Source organism: Cannabis sativa, chromosome 9 (genome assembly GCF_029168945.1).
Source record: "Cannabis sativa cultivar Pink pepper isolate KNU-18-1 chromosome 9, ASM2916894v1, whole genome shotgun sequence".
NCBI lineage: Eukaryota > Viridiplantae > Streptophyta > Magnoliopsida > Rosales > Cannabaceae > Cannabis > Cannabis sativa.
The window spans coordinates 658,749-678,496 of NC_083609.1; the positions used below are offsets into that span (position 1 = coordinate 658,749).

The 19,748-nt window shown below is 27.1% G+C and overlaps 4 protein-coding genes across 4 annotated transcripts; all 4 read right to left on the reverse strand.

The window, feature by feature from the left end:
* Window positions 1-4,436: 4,436 nt before the first annotated feature.
* LOC115722328 (1-aminocyclopropane-1-carboxylate oxidase homolog 1) lies at window positions 4,437-6,551 on the reverse strand. Its single transcript, XM_030651520.2, has 3 exons — window positions 5,872-6,551; window positions 5,461-5,782; window positions 4,437-4,801 (listed from the first exon to the last, which is right to left on the reverse strand). The coding sequence occupies exons 1-3, from the start codon at window positions 6,411-6,413 to the stop codon at window positions 4,532-4,534; spliced, it is 1,134 nt and encodes a 377-aa protein (XP_030507380.2). The 5' UTR covers window positions 6,414-6,551; the 3' UTR covers window positions 4,437-4,531.
* A 2,740-nt stretch (window positions 6,552-9,291) lies between these two features.
* Window positions 9,292-11,739, reverse strand: LOC115722326 (1-aminocyclopropane-1-carboxylate oxidase homolog 12). The gene is made up of 3 exons (XM_030651518.2): window positions 11,127-11,739; window positions 9,778-10,099; window positions 9,292-9,681 (listed from the first exon to the last, which is right to left on the reverse strand). The coding sequence occupies exons 1-3, from the start codon at window positions 11,648-11,650 to the stop codon at window positions 9,400-9,402; spliced, it is 1,128 nt and encodes a 375-aa protein (XP_030507378.2). The 5' UTR covers window positions 11,651-11,739; the 3' UTR covers window positions 9,292-9,399.
* Window positions 11,740-13,691: 1,952 nt separating this feature from the next.
* On the reverse strand, window positions 13,692-15,295 carry LOC133031051 (1-aminocyclopropane-1-carboxylate oxidase homolog 3-like). The gene is made up of 3 exons (XM_061104274.1): window positions 14,763-15,295; window positions 14,080-14,401; window positions 13,692-13,993 (listed from the first exon to the last, which is right to left on the reverse strand). The coding sequence occupies exons 1-3, from the start codon at window positions 15,266-15,268 to the stop codon at window positions 13,727-13,729; spliced, it is 1,095 nt and encodes a 364-aa protein (XP_060960257.1). The 5' UTR covers window positions 15,269-15,295; the 3' UTR covers window positions 13,692-13,726.
* A 976-nt stretch (window positions 15,296-16,271) lies between these two features.
* Window positions 16,272-18,985, reverse strand: LOC133031050 (1-aminocyclopropane-1-carboxylate oxidase homolog 1-like). Its single transcript, XM_061104273.1, has 3 exons — window positions 18,337-18,985; window positions 17,247-17,568; window positions 16,272-16,585 (listed from the first exon to the last, which is right to left on the reverse strand). The coding sequence occupies exons 1-3, from the start codon at window positions 18,867-18,869 to the stop codon at window positions 16,316-16,318; spliced, it is 1,125 nt and encodes a 374-aa protein (XP_060960256.1). The 5' UTR covers window positions 18,870-18,985; the 3' UTR covers window positions 16,272-16,315.
* Window positions 18,986-19,748: the final 763 nt, after the last annotated feature.

A 19,748-nucleotide genomic window follows, 5' to 3' on the forward strand; every position in this document is an offset into this window, starting at 1 on the left:
AATTAGCAACCTCTTAAATTGTTTATGCATTATAGATCAACTATATAGTAATATACATTAAAAATATCTTACTAAAATATAAGAGCCTATGCTAATTATGAACAACAATTTGTTAAAATTATAGTGGATAATTTGTTAGATGTACATTAAGTTTGGAAATTTAAGCATATATATATATATACTAGTATATTGTTACGTGCGATGCACGTATGCTATGTTTTATATTAAGTATTATATTATGAGTTTGGAAGGAAATAAATGAATAAAAAATAAATAATATTTAATTTAGAGAGATTTAAATAATAAATTTAAATTAAACTTTTATGTCCAGTAAAAACATATTGGAAACAATAATAATAATGTTATAATATATGTTGCATTTGTTCCAGTTCTTAAAATAATAGCAGCAAGAACATCTTTGACCTGGAAAAACAAATATTACAAAATTAAGAATTAGCAAAGCGTGTGTAAATTTTACCAAAAGCAATGAGAATTAACAATTGATGATTGCATTCTGTTTCAGTAGGTGAAATTGAGAGAGAGGCTTTTGTAAAAATTCTTAATTTTTTGGTTTAATTATTGGGTTTATTTTTTGAAATTTGAATGAAGCAGTGTAAAAAAATTTCAAAAATTGTAGTTTGTTAGAGAGATATGTAAGTTAATCATAAATATTATTTAATTTTTAACGTTAACAGTAATCATAAATATGTAAGTTAACAAAATTGTAGTTTGTTAGAGAGATATGTAAGTTAATCATAAATATTATTTAATTTTTTGGGTTTAATTATTGGGTTTATTTTTTAAAATTTGAATTTAGCCGTGTAAAAAAATTTCAAAAATGGTAGGATTTGTTAGAGATATGTGGGTAAGATATTTTTTTAATTTAGAAAAAGATTGTTTAATTTTTTGGTTTAATTATTGGGTTTATTTATTTATTAACGTTTAACGTTAACAGTAATCGTTAAACCAAGAATCGTTAAACCAAGAATTATCGTTAAATAGACACTTTTAATATATAAAGATATATACTTCACAATATTCGTGACACCTTTTAATAATTTAAGCTTATTAAAGATTTAGTTGGAATTGTTGTTAGGATTTTATTCATTTTTATTCAATGATCGTTATCTTGTTATCTTAATGTATTTGGGTCAACTTCTTGGAAAGGTAATAAGATTTGTATTTATTGAAAAAGGTTCACTAAGGAAACGTAGCAAGATTGGATACTAATAAAGTGAGTATATATATTTTAAGAGAAATGCTAAAGGACACCACTGGTGCCTAGCACCCTCCTACATGTCAATATCGCTATTGGTGCAATTAAGTATCAGGTCCCATATAGTTTAATATAATAATTTTTATAGAGTATCGCTAGCCAATTGCAAGTCGACACATTTAGAAGGTGCTAGGCACCACTGGTGCCCAATAGCAATGCTCATATTTTAACATGGCTTAACACATTGTACACTTTATTATTATTATTATTATTAAAAAAGTAATAAGCAGCATAACTATCGAAAGTTTGCTATTTGATACTCTAAACCTTCCTAAATTAAATTTTTGAGGACTAAACCTCTCAAACTTTACATTTATTTTGGTCTGTATTGTTTCGTTTATTATCTTCTGTTAATTGCCACCGTAGATTATTCTTTAGTACCTTTCTAATTATTTCTTTATCCTTTAATACGGTTGATAAGTATAATTTCGATCCAATTATTAAATTTGTGCACAACTTTTCAGGATTAATAATTATAGATCATTTTTTCAGCCATCCATATTATTATAGATTCCTAATAAAAATTGTAAGAATCATTTTTTCTGGAAAACTTTAACGAGTGAATCAAAAAAATTAATAATACGAACATGAGTTCATGATTACTAAGGATTCATGTTGATCTACTATTGATCATGTTTATGATGTGAATTAAGTCTTTGTAGTAAATAACATGTTTGATAAAAATAGCTTAATTACACTCCAAGTCAAATATAATCTCTATTATATACAATACCACCGAATAACATATAATGTGAATTAAGTCTTTGTAGTAAATAACATGTTTGATAAAAATAGCTTAATTACACTCCAAGTCAAATATAATCTCTATTATGTACAAGTCACAACCTCATATATCTATAACTACTATAAAAGTGAGAATATTGTTTTGGGCTTCCACATATTAAATTACTAAAAAGTCCTCACTTCTCACCTTTAATTTATTATGTTGAGGTTAATCATATACAAAATATGTGGTGATTAATTGCTTTTTTTTATTTTTTATTAATAACTACTATGACAATTTTGTTTTGGGCTTCCACATATTAAATTTATTATGTTGAGGTTAATCATATACAAAATATGTGGTGATTATATTGTTTTTTTTTTTGGACTAAATTATCATTTATATGTGAATGATTGAGTTTAATTGATTAATAAAACTAAATTTTACTCAATATATGTAAAAACATGTTTTATTGTTTTTTTTTATTCAATATAGTTGCATATATATATACATATTTGTAAGAATAATAGTATGCAAAAATAAATATTTAGAGTTTTTTTTTAGCAAACTTAGCCTTAACTTTATCACCCTATATAATTTACTAAGAATTACATATTATAATTTCACATTAAAAAAATAATTTTAATATTTTTAATTTTCTACTTTTTGTAAAGAATTACATAACATAATTTCACATTAAAAAAATAATTTTAATATTTTTATTTTTTTTACTTTTTATAGTATACATTCTTCTATTTTTTTTTTCTTTTGGTCTTTTTTTTAAGAAGAGAAAATAAGTGTTTATTAAAGATTTTTTAGGACCACTATTAAATTGTATTTTTTTTTAAGATTATCTTTGAACTAATCCTATTGTTAAATATAAATGAATTATGTTAGATTTTATCGCATATAGTTAATAAAATGTTCAGATCGTATTCAATGAGAAATATAAAAATTGTGTTATATTTTATACAAACATTTAATTTGTACATGACGCATGCTATACTAAATTAAAATTACCTTGACAGAAAGTGGAGTTGGAGTCAGATTGCTTAGTAGCAGTACAAGCTATTAAGGAAGAATCTTATCTTTTAACTGATTTAGCACATTAATAAAAATTATATATTTACTTCCAAAAAGATTACACGTGCGTAGCACGTGTTGTTGCAACTAGTATATATATATATGAATAAACCCTAACAGATAATTGGTGTGGGATGGCTATGATGGCGATCGATAGGATGAGTAATGTTTGGGAAACCAGGACAGATCATTTGAAGGGTCCTGATTGGAAATCATCTTCTATCTTCCTCTCTATTTTGAATCAACTTTCTTACTTTAAGTTTTAATGATTTTAAATTGTTGTAAAAAGAGATGAGTTGATGGCTGTGAACAATTTGGCTATTCAAGTGAGGAAGGATATATGGTATAGAAGGAATATGTTGGCTAATTAATATGTTTTTTCTAATTCCAGAAAGCTGTGAAGTTCTTTATAAAGAAAAAAAATCTCACAGATCTGACACACAATAGAGACCATGACATCGATAGATCTAATAACCTTCCCAAATGAACCACCAAAGCACGACAGTACTCAAATGATGGTGAGCCAAAATAAAGAAGAAACGAAACTTGCAAGCAAGCCCTTATTAGATCCATATATAAAAGCAATGAAGAAAACAAGTAAAATAATAACCATTAAAAATCATCTTATATATCAAACTCAACACCCCTTCCCCTCAACCATGGCCACACCCGAGCCCGCACGGATAGGTCGGTGAGCCCTGGCCAGAGAGGGAGCACAAAGAAAATGTAAATGCATGGTAACAGAGAATAGGAAACCCTAGAGAGAAACCCTAGAGAGAAACCCTAGGATTCTTTTTTTAGCACTTTTTTTCCCTTCCTCATCTTCATATATATTGTCATGTTTGGCTAGAAGGTTGGTAATTACACAATAAAATACATCGTGTAATAATGTCTATTATTTTGCAAAAAATATTTAAAATAATTTTACCTTTTAATAATATTTAACATAAATAGAAAAAAAAAATTGTCTAGAGGTGATGAATATAAATTGGAAAACTGAAATGAAAAGTGATTTTGGTATAAAATAGTACTACATGTGGCATATAATATACAAATATCATATATATATATATATATTGGGATATTTCCAAATAACTTTGATTGAGTGAAATTGGAAAATTAAATAAAAAAAGACAATTAAAAATCATATTGATAATTAAAATTATTTTTGTTAAGTAATTAAATTCTCTTAATTTTCTCTAATTACACAATTATTATATAATTACGTGACAAACAATCAATATTACACCTTGTTTACTCAAAATTTCATATTAACATAAATCATTTGAATAATTAATGAATCTGCTGTAATAAATATTTAATAATAATTAATAAGCAATGAAGGGGCAATAATGACAAAACAAAAAAAGACCATATTATTATTGATATGCTATAATTTATTTGGTGACACACTTGTAACAATAATAAGTAACAATTAATAATGTTCATCATTCTATTTTGGGATCAACCTTAAAATGATATGAGGGTTTATTCCCATCAAGACCTATTTTATTAGTGGAATAAACAATATAGTCCTTCACAGTTGTTTCTCTATACTTTGGGGGATTATTTTGTGATAACAATTCTTTGATTGGTCCATACAATTTTGAGTTTGACAATAGACCTGTACAGAAGAAGGCTGCAATAGATACTCTTGGACCCATATCACTAGCCAATACTCTATGCTCAACACTTTTCAATTTATCATTTGTTATAAGCTGATCAAAAAACAAAAACAATTAGTATATATATATATATATGATGAAAAAGAAAAAATAAAACTTGTTATGTATTAGTACATATATAGTTTTTTTTTTTTTTTAATTAAACTTTTATTAACAAGAACTAGAGTTTAATACAAATAAAGAAGAAAAGATGAAAAATTCTAAATCAAAGCTAATTCACCATCCACCCTAAGTATATGCACAACTAATTCATGTGAAACAGACGTGAATAGGGATGCCTCAGGAAAACTGGAAAGCAAACTAGCAAAAAAATTGAAAAACTAGCTCATTACAAAAAATCTAAAAAAATCTAGCTCAATACAAAAGAAAGAGCGTTTTTGAAAAGCAGAAACCAAAGCTAAACAATCAGACTCTACATAACTAAGAGGAAGAGCAATCAGACTCCATATAGTTATTACCATTTAAATAATATAATGAATAAAAGTTTATCTTAAGAGCACTATAGCACTCAATCATATAAGTTATTTTATTAGTTCAAACTTTAAAGAATGCTATAGTGGCTTTTTACTATTCATTCTTCTAATAATATTTTATTCATAGTACGTGTGTATATGGTATAATGTAAAAGTTTGAAGTAAAATAAAAAAAATAAAATTTAGAAAAAACTACTTCAGTTACTTAAGAATATTTACCTGAAGTAGATCTCCAATGTTTACAACTAAAGCTCCCGGGTGAGGTGAAACATCAATCCATTGATTGTTATTCAAAACTTGCAGACCACCAATGTCATCTTGGAGCAACACCGTTAGAAAATCAATATCGACATGTTTGGTTACTCCCATAGTTAGTTCTGGCTCTGGACATGGCGGATAGTAATGACATAGTAACACTAATCCTTCATCGCAATTTATGTCATGTAAGTGATTCGGATTCAACCCAAGAGCTTCTGAGATCAACTCGAACAACAAAGTTCCTACTTTCATTACTTGCTTCGAGTACTCTACAAGTATGTCTCTTCAAGTAGGAAAAAAAAAAGAAGACATATTTTAATATTTGGTTTTGTTTCAAAAGCAATAATAATACATATTCAAAAGTGTGTGTACCTGCATATAAGGGGCAAATCCTCTGGCTTAGGAGGGTCAGGAGCCATTCGAACAAGAAATGTGTCCCTCCAATCAGCAGATGGAGATGTATACAATCTATTGTTGGTGTTATAAACCACTGGCTTAGTGGAATCTCTTGTATAAAAAGCTTTCTTTACCTCTGTTTCTTGCTCATAAAATCTTCTAACACCATCTTTCATTTCTTTCATAACACTTTCTGAAATGCTATGATTGACAATTTGGAAGAACCCTCCATTCTCTGAGGCTTCTTTTACTCTATCAACGATCTCTCTTCGCTTAACTCGATCTCCATCAAGACCTTCAAGGTCTATAACTGGAATACTAAATTGGGCATCTCTTAAAACAGGAATATCATCAGATATCGATTTGTGAAAGAAACGAGGAATTTGAGTAATTTTGGCATCAACAAGGCCTTTCACTCCAATTTTGGACTCATCAAAAGCTTTAACCTCACTTGCTCTATCATATTCAGAAGAGATAACTTCATTTGAGTTTGTCTTCACCATTTTGGATTTGATCATAAGACCCCAAACTAGATATCAACTTCTCTTATAGGCAGACAAATCAATTTTGTATTATTTTTTATTGAAAAAGTTGATCAAACTTTTAAAACGTGACAAGATTGGAAATTATTATTATTATTGTCAAAAGTTTCCACTACTATACAACACATGGTAGACTTTTATAGCTATATACAAAATCAATCACATGTTTGTGTGGATAATTCAAAGGGGTTGTTTGGTTGAAAATGACAAATACATTAATACATGCATATATGTTAAATCCCATTGATGTTAACAAACATAGCAATATGCAAGTGGATTCCAAAACAGTAATATTCAAATCATTATTTTAGTCATGAATACAACAATAAATGATAAATTCTTCTAATTAGTTATTATTTCTTCAATGCAAATGTCATGTAGTGATGAAAATAACAAAATTACAACAAAATAATATATATAAATATAAACAATGGACAAAATGAATTTAGGTGACAGTCTATATATATATATTTATTGTATTACTTATATTAAATTTAAAAGGAATAATTTGTTTTTATAATAAATACTTATATTAAATTTATTGTATAATTTAATAAATATTAATCATTTTAATTATTATTTGTATATTTATGTATTAAATTTATTTTAAGATTTTTATTTTTATTATTCTATTTTCTATATTTTTTATAATTTAAAAATTTATAAACGATTTTTAAAAGTAAAAATATTTTAAGTAAATCTAGATAAGTTATTTTTTCTCCAAATTTTATTTGTCTAAAAGTTTAAAATAGGTTTTTTCTTTTATTTATAAAAATAATCAGATAAAAAGGAATTTTTTTTTAATAAATATATGTATATAAATATATATGAAGCTATAAGTTTAGGTTATCATATGCCATGCTAAAATATTTGAGCATATTCTATGATTTTTTTTTATGTTTCATTTTTTTTTTTTCATTATTTAAATTTTAAAAATAGAACATCACTATTTCTACAAATTGATTTGTCTATTTAAATATTTTTGTTATTATTTTAGCTTTTCATAAATTTAGTTTAATTATTTAATGAGCATGATTTCAAAGAGAATTTTTAACGAACTAAAAAAGTTCAAAAAAAATAATTTAGTAGAAGTCAAAGCTCGAAGCGAAAAAAATCTAGTCTTAATAAGGTCAGTTTAGCACAACTGTACTGTGAAAAAAAAGCAGTTGTAACTGTGTTGTGAGAAAAAGTACCTGTAACAAAACTGTAGAATAAAACTAAGTAGAGTATTTGGTAAATTATAAATTTTAAAGTATTGTGATTTGTTAAGATTTTTTTATATATGATAATGATAATTTTATAATCTAGTTAATTATAATCACAATATATAAAAACTTAAGTTATATAAAAATTTTATTTTTATATATTTTTAATTATTTTCTAAAAACGTATAAATTTATATGTATTTAATAAAAATAAATTATAATATTTTTAAATTATATTTATCACATGTAAAAAATTTAGAAAATTAAATATAAAAGAAACTCTAGGTTGATGTAGAATAGTAATATTAAAAATATAAAATATATAATATTTTTAAAGACAAAATAAAAAATAAGAAATTTAAATATTATTTATTTTAAATATTTTATTTTTTAATATATAATAAATAAGTATATATATTTTTACTACAAATAAATTTATTATAGTCTTTTAATTAAGGAATTATTACATAAAAATAAATATAAACTGACATTTTATTTACAAAAATATCTCTATAAGGTGCGGACAATATTTATACTTTTTACGTAATTTTAATTACCAAAATACCACTTACACTATTACTTACACAATCAGACTATGGTTGCAGGGTGGTTGCGCAGTGGTTGCATCAGACGAAGGTTTCAATCAGATGATAGTTGCAGGGTGGTTGCTGGGTAGTTGGCCGAAGGTTGCATCAGATGAAGATTTCAATCAGACAAAAGTTTCTGGGTAGTTGGCTGAAGGTTGCATGCATCAGACGAAAGTTTCAATCAGACGAAATAACTGTTAGCAAAATATTTATGCAACTGTAATGCAACTGTTGGGAAACATTAAAAACTAGAACAGTGTTTCCACGTACGTATAACTCTATCTACATGTCTCTTTATGATTTAATATGAACAAATTCACCATTAGAAATTTGGAAAACAACGAAAATATACCAGGATAAATATTTTACTATAGTATTGACGTAATATTTTTCGGATTATACTTGAGTTGGATTGTTTGGGAACTCCAGTTCAACTTTCTGAGATATGCCTTTCATGGATCTGAAAATTGAAGTCAGGACATTAGTTTTATGCAAATTAAACTAGATTTCCGGTTGAATTTTAGTTTCGTAGTAGTTTTTCTACAATTTTTTTCATGAATTCGAAACAACTCATGTTTTGATTAATTCTAGTTATCTTCTCAGGTTAAGTCACCGAAATGAATGGTGGTTCTCTTTCTGGTTGAATTTTCGTTTAGGTTGTGTTGCGTGATTGCGCGATGGTTGCGCGATAGTTCCAAGAAACATGGATCCTGGGTTGAAGGTGTGTGTAAGTGGTATTTGTGTAATTTTTTTTATTTGGACTGTATATTCGTTTATTTGGCCAACTTGAAGTATTTTTTTGTAATATTGTTACATTTTTTGGTTAAAACTGAAAAAAGCCCTTTAATTAAATTATTTTTTTACAAAAAGTTGAGTTGTAACAGTTTTAATTTTTAGTTGTATCTTCAACATAAATTTTTCTATAAAATGTTTTTGAACTATTTACCAAATACTTTCTATCACAGCTTTTTCAACTTTTAACTGCTTGAAAAATTGTGTCAAGCGGACCCTTAATTACTTTAATAACTATCAATCAAATAGTCCAAGGAGCATGATATATTATCATCAAAGCACACATTAATTTCATAAACAATATAATAGGAGATGAGTACCACACTTTTTGTTATGAATTTCTTGTTTTTTTTTGGCCTAGAAGCAAAGTTGCAACACTTAGTCTAAAATTTCATCATTATGTTTTTGATTGAGCTTGAAATGATCCAAGAGCCTAGTCCCATCAAGGCCTTTTGTACCAAAATAAGCAATATAATCCTTCACAGTGGTTTCTCTATACTTTGGGGGGTTATTTTCTGATAACAACTCCTTAATGGGTCCATAAATTTTCGAGGTTGGGATCACACCGGTGCAAAAAAAGCTCGCTATAGATATTCTAGGACCGACATGGCTCGCCAAAACTCTGTGCTCAACACTTTTGAATCTATCATTCGTTATAAGCTAAACAACAACCAAAAAACAAATATTGTATATAATTAGTACAAAACTACATTGAATAAACTCTTCTATATAAGATTCTTAAATAGGTAAAATTACCTGAAGAAGATCTCCAATGTTTACTACTAGAGCTCCGGGTTGAGGTGGAACATCGATCCATTTATTGTCAATGAGAACTTGGAGACCACCAATGTCATCTTGAAGCAAAACGGTGAGGAAGTCCATATCGGCATGTTTGGTTGCTCCCATAGTTAGTTCTGGTTGCGGACATGGTGGATAGTAATGACAAAAAAGTAGTTGACCCTCTGCGCAATCTATGTTGTTGAAGTGATTTTGATTCAACCCGAGAGCCTCAGAGATTAACTCGAATAGAAAAATTCCTACTTTCATTACTTGTTTCGAGTACTCCACAAGTATGTCTCTTCAAAATTGAAAAAATAGAGTAAAAAATGTTACTCAAAAGGCTGTGATTATTTCTAACATGTTATGAATATATGCATATGATGAACCAAACTAACACTGAATTATTTATATTTAAATTATATATGCTTTTGAATAGTTCATACAAAAATTTATATGAACACCAAAACAAAATAGGATTTTTTTTTCATAAATACCCAATAAAAATAAAAAATATTAAAAAAAAAAGTTTTTACACCATATACTAAAATTTCTAATTTTTTTATTTTTTTTACTGTGGGGCGGATTTTTTTTTTAAAATACTGTGTAAATTTTATATTATGCATTCTGTTAAGTTTTCACAGTTGTTTCATAGTTATTTTTTAATTGTTTCAGTGTTGTTTTAGTTATTTTATTTATTTTTTTTTATTTTACAATTATTTTATAAAAAAATAGTATTTTTGTAAAAAAAAATCTGTATGACAATACAATTATAAACTTTTGTCCAAAATTCAGTATTTTTCTAAAAACCCCTAAAAAATAAGAATCTACAATTCTTCAATATTTTTATGGATTTGGAGTTTTTTTTTTTTTTTTTTTAACGAAAATACAAATATTATTTTGGAATAATTACATAAGAACTATTTTTTGTAAAATATTTACATTTTTACGTTTAAAGAATGTTTTTTTTTTTTTACATTTTTACGGTTTTTCAAAAAATAACACGAAAACAACATAAAATCAACAAAAAAACAACATAAAAGTAACATGAAAATAACAACAAAAAATAACATATAGATAACAAAAAATTAACAACAAATGAACAAAATTTCAACATAAAAGACCGTATTTTATGTAAATAAAATAAAAAAAATCGTAAAAATGTTTAAAATTCCGTGAAACCGTATTTTTGTTGTTTTTGTGCATTTGTGAAATTATCCCTATTATTTTTACCTTATTTTCACAATATTATACTATGTTATTTACACATTACAAATACATAAAATTAAGATCAGATATTTACAAGAATATATATAAGACATGTTTACCTGCATACAAGAGGCAAATCTTCTGGATTTGGGGTATTAGGAGCCATTCTATAAGTAAAGGTATCCCTCCAATCAACAGATGGAGAAGAATACAAACTATTATTGCAATTATACACAAATGGCTTACTCAAATCTCTTGTATAAAAAGCTTTCTTCACCTCACTCTCTTGCTCAAAAAATCTTCTAACACCATCTTTCATTTCTTTCATAACACTTTCCGAAATGCTATGGTTGATAATTTGAAAGAACCCTCCATTTTCACAAGCTTTTCTCACCTTATCAACAACCTCTACTCTTCTCTCAAATGAATTTCCATTGAGATTTTTGAGGTCTATAATTGGAATACTGAATTGGGATTCTCTTAAAATAGGACTATCATCGCATATTGACTTGTGAAAAAAGCGAGGAATTTGAGTAATCTTGGCATCAACAAGCCCTTTCACTCCATTTTTAGTCTCATCAAAAGCTTTAACTTCACTTGCTCTATCATATTTAGCTGAATTTGATGAGCTTGTTATCACCATTTTTTCTTTTCTTGATCCCAATTGAGCTTTGATACCAACAACTTTGTTTGGAATACTTAAACTTTTATGTCACATCACTATCTTTATCATCTTCATTAATTTTTGGTCACATTTTAAGCATTAATCAAATTTAACTAGAAAGCCTTAATGGTCAACTTTGTTGTGCTGAATAGAAAATGAAGATAAGATTAAGAATCAAACAAAGAATAATAATTTGTCATAATGAATAAATGTAGATCTAAAACTTGAAATGACCCCACATTTTGACTTTGTCAACAATTACTTAGTGCTCATTCTAGTAATATTTTCCCATGGTTTTAAGGCTCCATTAACAATTAGTAAGATGTTCTTAACATTTTATAAGACAGTTGTTATACAATGTTTTAAATAGAGAAGTTTCAAAGTGATGATTAAAACTATATATTAAATAGAGAAGTTTCAAAGTGATGTTATTAATGATATTGTCCATATTTGAGATTATTTTAATAGTATATTCCTTACTCATTGTGAAAGGTTTAAGAACATTATTAAAAAATAGAAACTATTACCTATTATTAAATAGAATAGAAAAAATATAACAACATATTTCAAATTTTAAATAAAGCATCTTATCTTCCTAATAAATTTAACTACTCTTAAAGAGTAAAGAGTAAGACTTTCTTATTAATTGATTAAAATATATAAACTAAAAATAATTAGATACAACATTAATCAAAATAAATTCATACTACTAAAACATAAATATGAAGATTAGTTTTACATTAAATTTAGTTAAATGGCTCTCCAAATCAAATATTGAAAATGATTTTTAGGGTTAGTTTCAACAAGTTTTTTTTCTTATTCTTACACTTGTTAGTATTCAAAGTTAAATGGCTCTCCAAATCAAATATTGAAAATGATATATTGAGATTGTTAAATTTAAGGACTTTTGTCTAATTTTAGTAAAACAATTATGACATGGATGAAAGTTCAGGGGGCATGATTTAGTACATATCAAAGTTTGAGGGGCATGATTTGGTAGATATCAAAGTCTAGGGAGCATGTTTTAGTACATAAACAATCACTGAAAACATAAAAATTGAATGAAATTAGACAAAAGCCCTTAAATTTAACAATCTCAATAGTTCGGGGGGAATTTTTAACAGCCAAAAAAGTTCAGGGGGCACGATTTGGTACATATCAAAATTCAGGGGAAAAATTACTAATTAGCCACTTAAAATTTACTAAACTTAATCTAAAATTAATACTAAAAATAACATAAAAATCATAGTACTACAATATAAAAGCAACTTAAACATGGAAACAAATTTTTTTTTTTGAATAAAAACATGGAAAAAATAGATATAAATAAAGAAAACTACTAAAAATTTGATAAAATTCTTCTCGTATCTCTTTCCACATCTCTTTAAATTGAATAAATTTTATTATTTAGGTGCATAAATGAAGGACAATAAATTTGTGTTCGGAGAATCTTAAGATTATATGGTTTATAGTTTCTAGAAATTGCTCAAATTCATAAATGCCAAAAAGATTAATCAAAAAGGGTACATTGTTCTTGTTGTTCTTCATTAAATTTTGCTATTTATTATTTTCAACAATTTCTACTTTAGATTGCTATAAATAAAAGATAAAATAGGCTATTGGTACTTAATAATTAGTCTCCGTGGAAATGATATCGGTCTTACTACATGTAATAAACTATAAAAGTGATCTCGTATACTTACGTAACTCTAATTTTCACAATGTGTCTCTTGCTTATTAAGACAGCAACAGAGTTTAATGGCGAAACTAGATGAAAATTACAGTTCTACTAATATTAGGTACTTATGTCGTTAAAAAAAAATATTAGAATTATGTCAATAATAAACTCAAAATTTTTAGTACTTATGTTGCAAATATCTCTATAATAGAAGTATAAAATAATCATGCATCTGCTAATTTTGTACAATCAAAACTATAAATTAAAAAGTGTTACAATTTTATTTCCGTTATATATATGGTATCAAACATACCATAATTATTTCGTCTAGATGTTAATATTATAACACTATAATCTTCACTTTCACCCTTTCTTCATCATTTCTCAGCTTTGTCAAGCTTGAAATGTTCCAAAGCCGAAGTCTTTCCCCCAAGTCCTTTCGCATTATAATAAGCGCAATAATCAGTCACAGTAGTTTCCTTGTAAATTGGAGGATTGTTTTCTGATAGTAACTCTTTAATGGGTCCATACAATTTCGAGATTGGATTCATACCGGTGAAGAAGCTCGCCATAGATACTCTAGGTCCAACATGGCTTGACATAACTCTATGCACAACACTTTTGAATTTATCATTTGATATGAGCTGAAAAAAAAAAACATTATTAAACCATCAAAAAATTTCTTCAAAGCCAAGTATCCAAAGTATAGTAACATTAATATTTATATTACCTGTAGAAGATCACCAACATTGATCACTAGAGCGCCTTGTTGAGGGGAAACATCAATCCATTGATCGTTATTTAGAACTTGGAGACCGCCGATTTGATCTTGAAGAAGTACAGTGAAAAAAGAGTTGTCACAATGGGATGTTGCACCTATAGTTAGTTCTGGTTGTGGACATGGCGGATAATAATGGCCTAAAACGATTAATCCTTCCGCGCAATCTATGTTATACAAGTGATTTGGATTCAACCCGAGAGCCTCAGAAAATAGCTCTAACAACAAAATTCCCACTTTCATTACTTGCTTTGAGTACTCCACAAGTATTTGCCTGCAATTCTCATAAAATATATGTAAACACACAATGTTGAAAAAAGTGAGAGATTGTAATTAAACACCTCATTCATGTTATTAATATTTGAATAGTTATAATCTTGAAAAATATCCTGTAAAATTTTGAAAAATTTAAAGTAATTTACACTTATAAAAGTATGATTCAAATTGTCTATTTTATACGTGTGCAAGTATAAAATTAAAGAAACTTGTACAACAGACTATTTAAGATTTATTTTTGATATTTTAAATTATTCTAAATTTTTCAAATTTTACATATATTACATAAATATCAATAGTATAAAGAAAATGTATTGATATACCTACTTATATATAAAAAAAATTCCTTTAAATATTACCTGAATACTATGGGCAAGTCCTCTAATTTTGGAGGGTTAGGACCAATATGACAAGTAAAGGTATCCCTCCAATTGGTTGAAACACCACTATAAAGATCAAAATTGCTATTATAGGACAATGGCTTTGAGTAATCTCGAGCATAAAGCTCTTTCTTCACCTCATCTTCTTGCTCGAAAAATCGTCGAACACCTTCTTTCATCTCCTCCAAAACACTTTCACCAATTCCATGATTAATAATTTGGAAGAAGCCCCATGTTTCTGAAGCTTGGCCAACTTTTTCAACTATCACTTTTCGCGTAACATCGCCTTTTTCAAGATCTTTAAGGTCTATGATCGGAATAGTACTCAATGAAGTAGTACTATTCTTGGTGTAACGATGATCATCAAACTTCTGATGATGAAAAATACGAGGAACTTGAGTAATGCCGGCATCAACAAGTCCTTTAACGCCTGTTTTAGTTTCGTCGAAAGCCTTTAGTTCAGATGTTCCATCATATTCAGCCATGATTTTTCTTATTTCTTGATTTTTGATCAAAACTTATGTGAATTTATTAATTTGATCAAAGTTAGTTGCCCTATTTATAACTAGATGTTACACTAGACATGTTATCACTTTGGTCAACTTTGTGGGGTAAAAATGAATGACAAAAAGTTTTGACCAAAATCTTAGAAAGTTTTTTTTTTATTATTATTATTATTTGTATGGAATTTGAACAAAATCATAGAGTTGTCAATATTATCTGCATATTATTATTATATGCTAAGGCACAGAATTTTAGAAGCTCTTGCTTCAATGTTTAGTAATGAAAGTTATCTTTTGAGATGATTTCAATAGTCTTTTATTTATTTAATTATTGATTTATTTTTATAATTTTAAAATATTTTAATAATTAATATAGTAAAATATTAAATTATGATTAACTATAAATTATTATTCTTACTGTGACTAAAAAATCTGTGGCTAAAATGTATTAGTCACAAAAATTATAATTTATCATTTTATTGTAATTAAATGTATTTGTAGTCATATTGTGACTAAAACTAAATTAGTGACAACTTGTAACTAAATACTATGTTTTAATTTAAGTAACATTTTGTTGTGATTAAAAATCACATTAATTAGTTACAAAAAAATTATTTTTTTGACTAAAAAATTGTCACCAAAAGTAACAATTTTTTGTTGTGAATTAGGCAGTCCACTTAATACTTGACAGAATAGTATCAATGGAAAAGTAAAAACCAAAGTAGAATGGTAGTTTTGAGAGTTTTACTACCAAAAAATCGATTTGTCTGTCACAAATTGTACAGTTCAAATAGTATTGTCGTCAATATCCTTTTTGAAAATACAAGATCTAATTTATTATTTAACAAAACAAAAGTTTTAATAGATTAATTTTACAAAATACAAAATTTAAAATAAGATAATAAGAAAATTATTAATTAATTAAAAGGTCACAATATATAGGACAAACTATAGTACTGTAAAACTTATTAATTAGTCTATTTTGCTCAATATCCAAACAACAGTGATACATTCACTCTTGCTTGTTCATCATTTCTGTGTTTTGTCAAGCTTAAAATGATCCAAGACCGAAACCTTGCCGCCGAGGCCTTTCGCATTCAAACAACCAACACATTCAATGACTGTAGTTTCCTTGTAAATTGGAGGATTGTTTTCTGATAGTAACTCTTTGATGGGACCATAAAGTTTTGAGGTTGGAATCATACCAGTGCTGAAGAAGCTTGCTATAGAAATTCTAGGACCAACATGGCTTGACACAACTCTATGCACAACACTTTTGAATCTATCATTGGATATAAGCTGAAGAAATAAAATGTATTATGTAGGTAATTAGATATACATACATGAAATATAACTACTTTTTTTAAAAGATGACTTAGTTTGTGGCTATAACAAATATTCTACTCATTTATGAGAAATTTTGAATAATTTACAGCATAAAAAATAGAGCTCAAAACAGGCAATTGTAAATTAATTATTTAAACTCTATTTTCAGTATTGTAAATTTTTTAAATTTTTTTAAAATTAACACGATGTTCCAAAACGATGCCCCTACTACAAAATTTCCTATACATATTTATATCATGATTAGACAAACTCTTTGTTAGAGAAACTAATAGAAATTAGTGGTTTATAAATTACACTCCAAAAAATCTTACTTTTAGTCACAATAAAATTTGTAACTAAAAGTGAAAAAGTTGTGACTAATTATAAACCAACATTCCAATATGTTGTGACTAAAAGGTCCGTGGCTAAAAGTATTAGTCACAAAAATTATAATTTGTTGTGACTAAAACTAAATTAGTGACAACTTCTATCTAAATACTATGCTTTAGTCACAAGTAAGATTTTTTTGTGACTAAAAATCACATTTAGTCACAAAAAAATTATGTTGTGACTAAACAGTTATCACCAAAAGTAACAGTTTTTTGTAGTGAAGTACAATAACACAAATACTTGCCTGTAGAAGATCTCCAATGTTGACTACTAGGGCATCTAGCCGAGGCAATACATCAATCCATTGATTATTGTTTAAAATTTGAAGACCGCCAATTTGATCTTGAAGAAGTATAGTGAGAAAGTCAACGTCAGCATGCTCGGTTACTCCCATAGTTAGTTCTGGTTGCGGGCATGGTGGATAGTAATGACATAAAACAGACAATCCTTCTGCGCAATCTATGTCGTACAAGTGATTTGGATTCAACCCTAGAGCCTCGGATATCAACTCCAACAACAAAATTCCCACTTTCATTACTTGCTTTGAGTACTCCATTAGTATTTCACTTAAAGGAAAAAAATAAATAAATAAATAAAAACTCATTTATCATTTATGTGACATGATGATCTAATATAAAACCAAATTTGTAAGAATAGATAGAACTCTCTAATTTATGTTTGGCTATTGTGGCAAAAATAATATTTGGTAATTTAAATTACGAAATAAAATAAAAGAGAGATAAAAAAAATTAGAAGGAAAGAATAAAAAAATAAATATTTCTTAGTTTGGAATGGGAATGAAAAAAATTTGAGTAATAATTATAAAATTCAAGTGGCTATAAGAAGGTGTGTGTGTTGAATGTCCTGCATTCGAGTCCCAAATTATACATTATGTAATATATAAAAACACGTAAATCAAAAACTTTAAATTATTAGTATAATTTTTTTATGTAAAAATAAATCGGTATTTCACATTGACACTACTTTAAATGTAAAATTTTTCTCTTCAAATTCGAGGAGAAAAGTTTTTAACTTTTTATGGACCCACTATTTTTTCTTTCATTTTCTTTCTTACCAAACACTATTTTTTTTTCTTTTTTTCACTTTTCTCTATCATATTTTTTCTCTCATTTTTCTTCTCTACTAAATATTGGTAAGAAGCTAGACACATGCAACAAACATCGATCAAATACACACTAACATGTATTTTTTTAAAAAATAAATAAAAGAAAAACATAAAAACCACATAAATTTTCGCATAAATAAACTGCAAACAAGTTATTTTTTATAAAGAAAAATACTATATTTAAATTTCTAGAAAGAAAAAAAAATACCTGCATACTATGGGCAAGTCTTGTAGTTTTGGGGGATTAGGAGCCATATTACAAATAAAAGTATCCCTCCAATTGGTTGAAACACTACTATAAAGATCAAAGTTGCTATTGTAGTACACTGGCTTCGAGTAATCTCGAGTATAAAGCTCTTTCTTCACCTCATTTTCTTGCTCGAAAAATCGTCGAACACCTTCTTTCATTTCCTCTAAAACACTTTGAGGAATTCCATGATTGATAATTTGGAAGAAACCCCATGTCTCTGCAGCTTCTCCTATCATTTGGACGATTTTCGTTCGCTCTTGATCAACATCGTCGTTGTCAAGACCTTTAAGGTCTATAACTGGAATACTTGGTACAGTTTCTCTTGATGAAACACTAATCGTGTTCTTGACATAATGATCATGATCATCAGAAGACTTTTGATAATGAAAAATACTAGGAATCTTAGTGATTCCGGCATCAACAAGTCCTTTAACACCAGCTTTAGTTTCGTCGAAAGATTTGAGCTCGATTTCTCTATCATATTTGGCCATGATGAATGAGCTTAATATGAACTTTGATGATTCAAAATACTAAGTTATTCTTATAGTTTGGCCAGGAAAAAAATGACAAAAAATTTGGATCGAAAAAATGTATCAATTAATAATTTTTTTTTTCCTTTTTATATTGCTCATTGTACTTAACAAGTCCAAATTTGCTAGCTGGACTAAAATATTCATTAAGTATGGATTAATATAATTCAACTTGTCCAACTAAAATAATATAGAAAATTACATAAATATATATTTAATCTATTGTTTGATATACACACCATGTTAGTTTTACTAGATAGTGACAATTTCACATCTCTTAATTAATCACTATTTTAATTTATAGAGTTCAAGGCTACCTATTATTTTGATAATAAAAAAATTCATTTGAATTTTATTTTTTATTAAACAATTCATGCATTAAGGTAAGTTTGATTTAAAATGTTGAAAAAAGTTTAAGTAAGATTTGTTTGTGAATAATTATTTAGATCATTTTTATTTTTAAATTCAGAAAGGTAAGAATATGTTTAAAATAATAATGAAAATTTTGAAATTTCAAAATTTATTTAAATAGTACTTTTTTTTTTTTGAAAGCAAATTCATTCATTCTAAACGTCAATTACAAGGATTAGGCAAATCTCGCAAGATAGCTTGATTTGCACAGGGGGTTAATCCTAATCCACATAGCACTAGCTTTGTTCAACAAAGCATAATTGACTAAAACATGAGCGCTTCCCTATACAAACGACAGACCTTTTACATTAGCATAAGACAACAAATATCTAATATGATCAATGACCCCATCAACGTCTCTGCAGCCTTCCTCCTTTTGTTGGATTAATTGGATGGCTGTTCGATTCAAGACAAAAATGTTGTACACCC